The sequence below is a fragment of the Mastomys coucha genome, unplaced genomic scaffold (genome assembly GCF_008632895.1).
Source record: "Mastomys coucha isolate ucsf_1 unplaced genomic scaffold, UCSF_Mcou_1 pScaffold3, whole genome shotgun sequence".
NCBI lineage: Eukaryota > Metazoa > Chordata > Mammalia > Rodentia > Muridae > Mastomys > Mastomys coucha.
The window spans coordinates 68,544,686-68,555,570 of NW_022196909.1; the positions used below are offsets into that span (position 1 = coordinate 68,544,686).

The window sequence follows — 10,885 nt, forward strand, 5'->3', positions numbered from 1 at the left end:
AAGAAGAAGAAGAAGAAGAAGAAGAAGAAGAAGAAGAAGAAGAAGAAGAAGAAGAAGGAGGAAGAAGGGCTTTTTTTGTGTATAGCCCTGGCCATCCTGATACTCATTCTATAGAATGAGCTGGCCTTGAACTCAGAGATTCCAAATGCTGGAATTAAAGTCATGTCCCTCCACTATCTGACATGATTTCTTTTATTTGGGTTAGCCTCAAACTTCCAACCTGCTGATTCGGCTTCCAATGTCCTAGTAAGAGGAAAAAAAAAAACCAAAAACAAAACATAACTTCTAGACAAAAGAATACGATCTTAGGCTTGGGTAGAGACCTAACATTTCGGTAGGGCTGGCTCATCACCTGGCCTAGAGACTATCCTAGGAAGGTAGGTACATCTTAAGCCATGCTAAAGAGATAAGATGGAAGAATTAATTAGTCCTTTAATGAAATATTGTACTTTTCCTTCCGAATGTCTACTCCAGGTGCAATGGCTTATGGGCTACTGGGCTCTACCACTTCAGTAATATAGCTTGTAAGTCTATCGGGTTTTCTGAATTATCCAGTGAAGTGTAACTTCTCTTCCATCTTTGAGACAGAATTTCTAATTGGTTTTGTCCTGAAATGGCCTAAGATATTCAGGCTAGCCTTAAGTTGGGAGATTTGTCTGCCTCTGCCTCCTAGTGCTGGGATTTAAGGTACATCCAACAAACACCTCCAGCCTCTGTCTCTCATGTAGGCATGTGCTCCTTAACACTTTAGGCTTCCCCTCCCAAATATTGGGCTTCCTTAACTTTTTCTTCTCTACAGTCTCTGTAGTACAACCAATTTAAGCTTATCCCTGACTAGTTTAAAAATAAATGAAATTCAGATTATAGTTATTTATTTAGCTTTGACAATTACTAGAGGGTAACCCCTAATCTACTTTTCTAACTGCTGGCCTGGCTACCTCCTGTCTGTTTTCCCCAGATACTCGTTTCTCCTGGCCATGAGCTCATGGCCCCTCTCCCCTTGTAGCTGGCTTCCTCTCTTCTTCTTCCTTCTCCACCAGGTCTCTCCTCTCTCTTCTCCACCCCCAACCAGGTAACCCAAAACCCACCTCTCTCTAATCCCTCCAGAAACTGGTTTTTGCCAATTTTACTTAACCAATAGTTTTAAATCAAGTAACAAGGTTTGCATGACAAAAGCTTGTAAATGTAAGAATTCTCCTGTAGGCTTAGACCTTCCCTTTGGGTACAGAATTTAACATTACAATACAAAGCAGCAGACCAAACCTCAAGAGTCTCTCTTCAGGTCACATGGTCCTTTGTTCAACAAGGGTTTGAACTACTTATCAGCTTGCATGGCGAGGTCTTTTTTTCCTTTTTTTATTCTCCAAGCCAGGACATCAGCTCCTTTCCTATCATCAGGATTTCAGTCATGTATCACTATGCCCAGAAAGTCTTCCTTCTTTTAAAAATTTATTTAATGGGGCTACTCCAGTTCCAGGGGATCTGACACCCTCACACAGACATACAAGTAGGTAGAATACCAATGTACATAAAATAAAAATAAATAAATAATCTGAAAAATTAATTTAATAAATTTATTTTGGTTTTTAAACAGTCTTGCTATGTAGAACAAGCTGTCCTTGAGTTCTCTATGTACAATAGACTGACTTCAAACTCAAACTTTTTGATTCTTAAGAAGGCTAATTGTTGTTACTGTTTTGAGATGAAGTTTCTGTAGTGCCTGGAATTTATTATGTACACTAGGCTAGCCTTGAACTCAAAAAATTCCATCCCCCAGCTTTTGCTTTTCTTCCCCCTAAAATATGCACCACCACATCTGTCCCTGGATCTCATCACCCCATTTTTGAGATAATATTTATATCCAGTGGCACATACAAATCCTAAGTGGACCATTCCATCAGTGTAAAAAATGGCCAGAAGGTGAAACCTTTGCTAATGTCATGATATAAGACACCTCATCAAAATAAAAGAAACAAATGTCAGAAAGAAGTTTGATCTGAGAACTACAGTCACTTAGTCATGTTAGAAAGCTGAGTAGGCTAGTCTGTGAGGATAGACCTCCCCCCACCTCTTGTCCTTCACTGTAATCCTTGGACTCCATGTAAATAGAAGTATTTACATGGCGATACAACTTTAAATTTAATTAAGTGATTTAACAATAGGGTCCCATTATGTAGCCCTGGCTAGCTCCCTGCTCATTAGGTAGCCCAAACTGGCTTTGAACTTGCTACCATTTGTTTCTGCTTCCAACATCCAGGGATTACAATTGTAAATTATTACTCCTGGTTACCACAACCACTTAGTAGAAAGGGAAGTATCACAATTGCCCCTCCTTAGAATTTAAAATACTGTAGGAAAGAGAGGAGGGTGGAAGTAGCAGGCTTTGTTGAGGCCCATTTTGGAAAGGGCAGTTTCCTCCTCCTAAAGCTTGGCTATTAAAAAGAATTGTTTGAGGTTTATTGATTTTATGTGTGTGCATGTTTTACTGCATGTAATGTATGAATGTATACCAAGTGCATACCTGGTACCTGTGGAGTGGATCCCTTGTAACTGGAGTTAGGATGGTTGTGAATTGCTATGTGGGTGGTGGGAATTGAACCTGGGTTCCCTACAAAAGCAACAAGTGTTCTGAACTGCTGACTGAGATGCCAAAGCTTTTAAGTTGAGACTCCATTTTAGAGAACCTGATCTAAGTTTGGACTTAGGAAAACTAACAGGCTAGTACCTAGCATTAGTTTCCAAGTTGTCCCCCAACAAAACCTGAGCCTAGCTCCAGTCTCTAGGCTAAGCTCCAACAAGACCAGAGTTTCCAGGTTATTCCCCCAACAAACCTGCCCCCCCATGACCCCCCCCCACACCGTCTAAGGACCACCAATGCAGAAGGGAGCAGAAGTTAAGTTTATGATAGGACTCCCAGCACCAGCCAATTATGCTAAAGGCCACAGCAGCTTTCCAATTAGATGCTTGCACACGAACTCCCTGCTTGCTGCTTACTATAAAGCCTTGCCACATAGATATTCGGGGCTCCCCCACCATTAAAACTGTCCTGCATGATGGTGGTGTGTAGGTGGGAGGCAAGCTAGCTTGAATAGAATAAAGACCCTACTGTGAGTTACATCAGGTCAGCTCCTGTCTGTCTTTTTGGGGATCACTAACATTTCCCTGGCATCTCTCCAGCACCAAGCCTGGCTATTTAACATGCTTATTTTTATTTTTTTGATACAGGATCTCACTATGTAGCTCACTAGTCTCTGCTTCCTCAGTGCTGGGATTACAGGCACGAGCAATCAAAACCTTCATAGATTTCTTTTTAAAAGATTACATTTAACCTACTCTGCAACTACTATGGTGGCCCAGACTGGCTTTGAACTTACTACCATATGCCTCTGCTTCCAACATCCTGGGATTACAATTGTAAATTATTACTCCAGGTTACCACAACCATTTTGTATTAACCTACATATGTAGGTTACATACACAAATACACAATATTAACCTCCTATGCTTTTAATAATCCTAGCTCTCAGAAGGCAGAGGCAAGCAGATATGTGTGAGTTCATGGCCAGTCTGTCTGCAGAGTGAATTCCAGGACAGCCAGGGCTATACAGACAAACCCTGTCTCAAAAAACCAAAACCAAAACCAAAAAAACAAAAAACAAACAAACAAAAAAAGATAATGTTCTTACACTTACCAATAAGCCCCTCTCTCTGTGCAGCCCCTTACAGACCTGGACTGCTAAGCTTGTCTGTATTTTTGACCTCTTAACTCAAAAGGTTTACCTTTTCAATCTCTTCTTTGGTTTCTAGCCAAAAGCATAAGCATACTGCCCCTGGCCCTTGGGGCATTCTCCACTTTTCTCAGAAGGATATACACACCCCCAACCTACCCTTTTGTACAGCTACTTACACCCCACCCATGCTCCAAGTGCAGAACAAGCTTACTTTTCTGGATTCTAAAAATGAGCCAGTTTTTCTCTTCCTTTTGTTTTCCTCTGGGCAGCTGCCAGGATTTACAGCTCACTGTAATACAATAGGCCTTAAGCTTCCTTCTGAATCCACTTAAAAATCCTTAGATGAAGGACACTAGGAACATATAAGAAAACCTGTACTTCAGTAAGTAATGGTTTAATGACATTATTGTAAAAACCCAAAGAACAACCAGAGAGCAACTATAGAAAAGTCAGCGATGTAAAACCGAAGGGTTTTTTTTTTCTTTCTTTTCCTTGTTTGGTTATATACAAGGTCTCACTGTATAGTCCTGGCTGACCTGGAACTCCTAACGTTAGACCAGAATGCCTCAAACTCACAGAACCTGGCCTGTCTCTGCTTCTGCAGTTCTGGGGTCAAAGGTGAAGATCACCACTCCTGGCCTTAGTGTTTTTTAATTTTGAGGCAAGAGTCCCACTCTATCGAGCTTCCATACTAGGCTAAGGTCAAGCCTAGGTAGGGATGTGGGCCAGATGCAGCCTAGTAAGGCTATAATTTCACAGCAGTAGGCATCACTCCTTTGAGATGAGACTTCTTTTTCCTGGCATAGCTTTGCTCTGCGTTAAAAGGAGACAGAATCTGGCGAAAAGCATCTTGAGATATAAATTGCAGTTTTAAACATGACTGGTAAAAGAGTCTTTGCAAGGGAAAGCACATCCCACATGGCTGGAGTTCAGCACGAGCTACCAAGCTTGAGAGACAACCAATCACAAACTCATCACGACCAATGTCCCACATTGACTATGCTTGCTCTGCAGAATTAGGGCACTTGCCAACGGTGCTGACAGGCAATGAAGGGCTTTTCAAATCGCTTTAGGAAGGTTGACCCATGTGAACAAATGAAACAACCTCTGCCTGCCATCAGAGACAGGGACAATAGTTTTGATTTTGAAGTTTAAGTCAAAATCGGAATCACTTTCCTGGACGCTGTCTTTCTAGTTAGCTTGAACACTGGGGTTTCGCCTTTGAAAACATAATAGACAAACTAGCAGCAGAAAGTAGCCAACCCGGAGTGAACCCTGCAGGCAGACTAATTTCAAACTTTTTCCACGTGTTTAGTTTTCATTTTGTCGACATGCCCTCAAACGAACAAGTATTACGTGTGTGTGAAAAAAAAAGAATATATATATATTATATTCATATATATATAAATACATACACACACACACACACACACACACACACATACATACTCTTTGGTCATAATAGGTTCAGAAACTAACAGAAGAGGATGGGGAAGAAATCTTAAAAGAAAAAGTTTAACCCAAAGTAAAAGAAAAAAAAAGGAACCTTTCACGCCATGATTTTGGTGAATTAGCAACAAAGAGGAGGATTGGCCGCTGACGGGTACTTCTGGAAAACATTTTTTTTTTCTTCTGGCTCCCGCTAGGGTGGAGGAAGTTGGGTCTCGGCGCGGGAGGTGTCAGGCCCAGGGACGCCAGCAGCGCAGGGTGGCAGGTGCCTGGGCTGCAAGCGGCCGGGCCTCGCGGGTCGCCGGTCACCCTCGAGCCCTGACGCTCCCGGCGGGCAGCTACGCTCGCAGCAGCATGCCGGAGGCCCAGGGGAGCAGAGCGCGGCCAAGGCGCTCGGGCCCGCTAGCGTCCTAGCCGCCTGGGGAGGCGGGGGGCGGGGGGGGGCTGAGATCGCTGGCGGCCGAGCGCGGCGGGGGCGGGGAGGGCGCAGGGCGGCGGCTGGGGGCGGGGGAGGGTCTCGGCTCCGCCACCAGCGCCCGCGGGGACCCTGGCGGCCGCGGGTGACAGTCAGGGCGGCATGGCCGAGGCTGGCGGGGCCGGGCCCCCAGCACTGCCGCCTGCGCCCCCGCACGGTTCCCCCCGGACCCTGGCCACCGCTGCCGGGAGCTCTGCTTCCTGCGGGCCAGCAACCGCGGTGGCCGCGGCGGGCACGGCCGAGGGACCGGGAGGAGGCGGCTCGGCCCGGATCGCCGTGAAGAAGGCTCAGCTGCGCTCTGCTCCGCGGGCGAAGAAACTGGAGAAACTCGGCGTGTACTCCGCCTGCAAGGTACCCGCTGGGACGAGCACAATCGCGGGGTCACGGGCGGGCCCGGGCCCCCTCCCCTCCCCCACCTCACTCCCAGCTTCCCGCCGGCACCGCGGAAGTGCTGCGTTCTCTGCGCGCGCTCTGCCGCTGCGGCTCGCACTGCCTCTCTCTGGGACAGGGGCGGGCGGGGGCTGGGGGGTCTTCTAGATCTGGCCGTGTCCCTCTTCTGGGAAGGTTGAGTCTTGACTTTCGAGAGCTCGGGCTACACTGGGGCTTTTTCTGATCTGTAGGAGCTCGCGGGAGCCCTTTCACAGGGAGCGTAACTGTTCTTGGTGTGGCGGATCAGTCGGGGCCGGGAAGCAGCTTTTTGGGGTTGGGGGCATCTTAGTGTGTCTCCCTGCGCTCGCCCTCCCCACTGAGCCCCGCCAGGAGGAGCTGGGTTGTGGCGCTCCCAGAAGTGTCCTGGAATCCTGGCCCTCTACGGGAGCGAAGGGGCGGAGCGCGGGGTGGGAGGTGGGGGCACTGCCCCAAGCCCGGGTCCTTTGGCGCCTGGCGGCCTTGGCCGAGCGGCGACAACCCTGTCATTATTGTTATTACTTATTTAGCGAAAGGGGGATCCTGGCCGCTTAGGGTGTAAACAGCGTCTGGCAAGGCGATAGCCCAGGCGGCGAGCGCGGCTGCTCAGTTTGAAGATAGCTTTCTTGCTATTCTCCCTCTCTGAGGGCTTTAGGCACCCTGGGCATCCAGCAGTAGAGCACATGCAGGGGGCTCTGCTCCCCAGGCAGCTGTGGAGAGCGGCTCAGCTCGGTAGACTACGGCTTTGTTTTGACAGGGTGACAGCAGAAGTGGGCGGGGACTTGGCCTGTCAGCTGGGGCGGCTTGTGGTTGGGACCTGGGAGAGAAGCACTCACTCACTCGCACCTCCCGTGTTGCTTGCTGCTCCAGCATACTACTGTAAAAGGAGTCACATCCCCAGCATCCATGTTCTCATCCCCACTCCTCATTGTACAGCCAGGATGGATAAACCTGTTAGATGACATCCCTCCCGGGGCATTCTGGTTGTAGTGTTTTCTGGAGCTTCAAGGACCTTGGATGGTCTCAAGCAAGCCTTTTCCTTGTGGCCACCTCCTGTTTATCCATGCAGTCACAGCACCCGCTCCAATGCAGTGCTTTATGTACACTTACATGCTTTGGAATCACTAAATGCTTTTGCAAAATCAGGAGGTCTGGGGTGGGATCGAAGGAATTACATTTCTGACAAAGCCCTAGGAGATGCGAGTGGCAATTAAGAATACTTTCCACAAAGCAAGTATATTAGTACTTTTGAATTCTTAAGAGGAGCTGGGAAATGCTAACTTCACGTGGTATATCCTAAGGTGTGCAAAAAAAGTTAGAAGTATGTATCTAAGAAATGGGAAAGACAAGGGGCTCTACTCCAAAAGCTATAGACTTCCTTAGTTTTATAGTACTGCCAGTCTGATCTACAATCCTCCTTAGACAGGACCTCTGGTGTAGCATGCAGGGGAGAGAGTGGCCGACAGAACCCAGAGCAAGCTCAAGGACTTAATAAATAGGCGTGGCTTTTGCAGTGGCTGTTGTCTCATTCAGAAAGTCAGCTATGGAGTCCTGCCTTAGTTTTCAATATTAGCCTGAGCTCCCATGACCAGTACCCGCCTCCATACTGCCTCCTGTCTTGTAGTATCTGAAAACTTTCCTGTGGTTGTACACGTGCATTCTTTTTAACTTTTTCTAGGTCTTCCTATGAAGCCCAGGATGGCCTTGAACTCCTATCTGCCTAGAATTACATACAGTTCTACCACCCTGCCCCTCCCCTGACCTTCCCAAATACTTTGAATTATTCATTAGTGAAACTTCAAGTGTATAACTTGAGTATGTCTTGGTCATTTTTTTCTAACAAACTCATAGGAAAGAAAAACCAGTTATTCAAGCTCTTTCTTCCTGCATTTGAGAAACTTTGAAATGGAGTTTAGTGTGTTTGGTGTTTGTCTGCATGTGCCAGAGTGTGTTCAACTCTTCTATGTACTCCCTGAGCTCTTACCAGCCTGAAAGTGTGCGATCTTATTTGCTGATTTATTTAGCTAATGATATGAGGAATTGTAATTGGGGCCAGGCATTAAGCCAAGTGCTGGTTTATGGCACCAGGATCTGTCTTTGTGGGGTTGTTTGAGTATGTGTTTAGATTCTAGGGTAAAGGCAGTAACTCAGTTACAGTGGATTCCAGGAAAGCCTTCTTGGGGTGTAGGGGTCGGAGCTGGAGATCTCAGGAGTTGCAGAGCCAGTAGGTGGAGGAAGTGTCACACTGATTTAGAACTTTTGGCCTGTTGGAGTTGGGTGGGGTAGGGTTTCTTGCTGTAAAGAGAAACTGAAAGCAGTTTTGAAAACTTGGAGCTGGGCCAATCAGAGTGGGCCCTCCTCTGCTTGTGGCCTCCTGGATTGGGGGAGGGGTGTGTGGTCTAGTGGGTATTTGGGAATACTGGACTCCAAACCTGGGAGAGATGTTATCTTAGATTAAAAAAACAAAAGACACATTTTATTATGTATGTGTGTGTTCGAGTGCATATGAGTGTTCTGATTATTTTCTTTAAATTGGGCTGACTAGGTTTGATGAGGTTTCTCACATAATCTGTGGCTTTTTTTTTTTCTCAGCTTGTCTTTGTACTTAAATTGAGCAAGTCAGAAAAGACAGATGACACTACCTTTGCCAGTGGCTCTTGGGCCATTGGGACATCAAGGAAAAGACAGGCCTGGCAAGGCTTAGTTTTCCAGGGCCACTGAAAGAAAGCAACAGAAGAAAGAGGGAAGAGTCTGTGTGCGACAAACTTGTCTTACAGGGTTCGGCCTTGAGTTCTTTGAACTGTGTGTGGTAAAGGTTGCTCAGAGCCACTTGGCTTGTGTGACACCAGCAGAGTGATAAAGAAAGCTTAGTCTTGACCTTGGTGACTTCCCATCCTTTTGTTTTCCCTCTCCTGGGCCTACATTCTGTATCTGCCCTGGCTGTTGTCTTAGGGCTTTGTGGAACAACTCTTTCCACCTCAGGTCTTTGCACATTTCCTCTGGGATCTAAAATCTCTTCTTCCCTTTTGAAAACTAGTTCCCTATCCTGGGGTGGCAGCTTATCGAAAGGCCCTGTCAGAGTTCAGTTTCGATGTCACATGCGAAAACACACACACACACACACACACACACACACACACACACACACCAAACCCTAACACAGCCCAAAGAAATGCAAAATTTGATTTCAGATATTTTGTCTTTATTTCCCTACCCAACATTTTCATTAGGAATTACCCAAATGCCTCCTTCCTGCAAATTTAATTGTTATAACAACAATCAAATTTGATTGTTAATCCTAGCGGTTAGAGAACAAGACCACTACCACAATTTTTTTTTTAGAACTGTTTTATTTAAGTTCACTCCAAATGTTGCTCTCCTTCCCAGTTCCCCCTCCAAGAGTTCTTCACCTAGCATTTCACTGGGGCATATGCTTCTACAGGATTAAGTGCATCTGCTCCCACTGAGGCCAGACAAAGCAGTCAGTCCTCTGCTGCATGTGTGCCAGGGGCATGGACCAGCCCATGTATGCTCTTTGGTTGGTGGTTTAGTTGACACTGTTGTTCTTCCTCTGGGGTTACATCCCCCTCAGCTCCATCAATCCTTCCCCTAACTCTTCCATAGGGGTCCCTGATCTCAGTCCAATGGTTGGCTGTAAGTATCTACATCTGTCTCAATCAGCTGGTAGAGCCTCTCAGAGGACAGCCATGCTAGGCTCCTGTCATGGTTGTTGTCCTTTGGGGTCTGGGTAACTTCGCTCAGAATGATATTTTCTAGTTCCTCCATACATTTGATATCTTTTTTTTTTTTGTTTTTTGTTTTTTTGTTTTTCAAGACAGAGTTTCTCTGTGTAGCCCTGGCTGTCCTGGAACTCACTCTGTAGATCAGACTGGCCTCAGAAATCTGTCTGCCTCTGCCTCTGCCTCCCAAGTACTGGGATTAAAGGGCATGCGTCCACCACTGCCCAGCTGCAAATAGAACTCTAAACCTGCAAGTATATTTTTCCTGTTTTGTTCTCACATTCCCTCGTGACTTATATCCTGAGTCAAATCCTTGACTCTGTAATGACCTGTTTATACTGGAATTTAATGGTACCCAGACAGTAATTAGTTAGGCCTTTAGTTCGGGTATCAGTGATGCAAGAGTCAATAGCAGAAGCCGGAGGGCCAAAGGCCCTGTGATGGCTGACATCAGTTACTGTGTTGGTGGAGGCTGGAAATGGATGGGGCCCCAGTCAGGACATCTCAGATCCCCTTTTTTCTGGATTTTTTTATTTTTTATTTTTTTTTAGTACAGTCAGATAATAATTATCCTGAGTAGTTTATATAGAAACAACAGTTTTCCTTTAAAACCATTCAATAACCTCTTTGTTTTACATAGGGCAGGTTGAATGTCCTATCACACTGTAGAACTGTTTAAGCTAATGAATCTACCTATGGATAGATTTGAGGTAATTTAGTTTTTTTTTTTTTTTTTGGTTTTTTGAGACAGGGTTTCTCTGTGTAGCCCTGGCTGTCCTGGAACTCAGTCTGTAGACCAGGCTGGCCTCGAACTCAGAAATTCACCTGCCTCTGCCTCCCAAGTGCTGGGATTAAAGGCATGTGCCACCACTGCCCGGCGCTATTTGGTTTTTAACAGGTATCTTTCCTAGTATGTCAATGAGCATTTTAGGTAGCCATTGTGTTCCCTATGCTAGAGAGTTTCCTTTTGATCTAACATTGCAGCCTGTAGGGGGACTAGGGTCTGAAAGACCCCTCGGGGAGATCCCCACTCAAATCTCGGGAGGACGTACACCCAAGGAATCACGAGAGACCACATCTTGATG

At 46.2% G+C, this 10,885-nt stretch overlaps 1 protein-coding gene across 3 annotated transcripts in view; it reads left to right on the plus strand.

Annotated features, from left to right (window-relative positions):
• Positions 1-5,384: 5,384 nt before the first annotated feature.
• Kat2b (lysine acetyltransferase 2B) overlaps positions 5,385-10,885 on the plus strand; it is a 106,718-nt gene continuing 101,217 nt past the window's right edge. For 2 of the 3 annotated variants that reach the window (XM_031348557.1, XM_031348558.1), the window contains exon 1: positions 5,386-6,006. In XM_031348557.1, coding sequence (XP_031204417.1) covers positions 5,758-6,006 — 249 coding nt within the window. In that variant the 5' untranslated portion in view covers positions 5,386-5,757. Of the gene's footprint in view, positions 6,007-10,885 lie in introns of all 3 variants that reach the window. The other variant, XM_031348556.1, reaches the window with a different exon arrangement.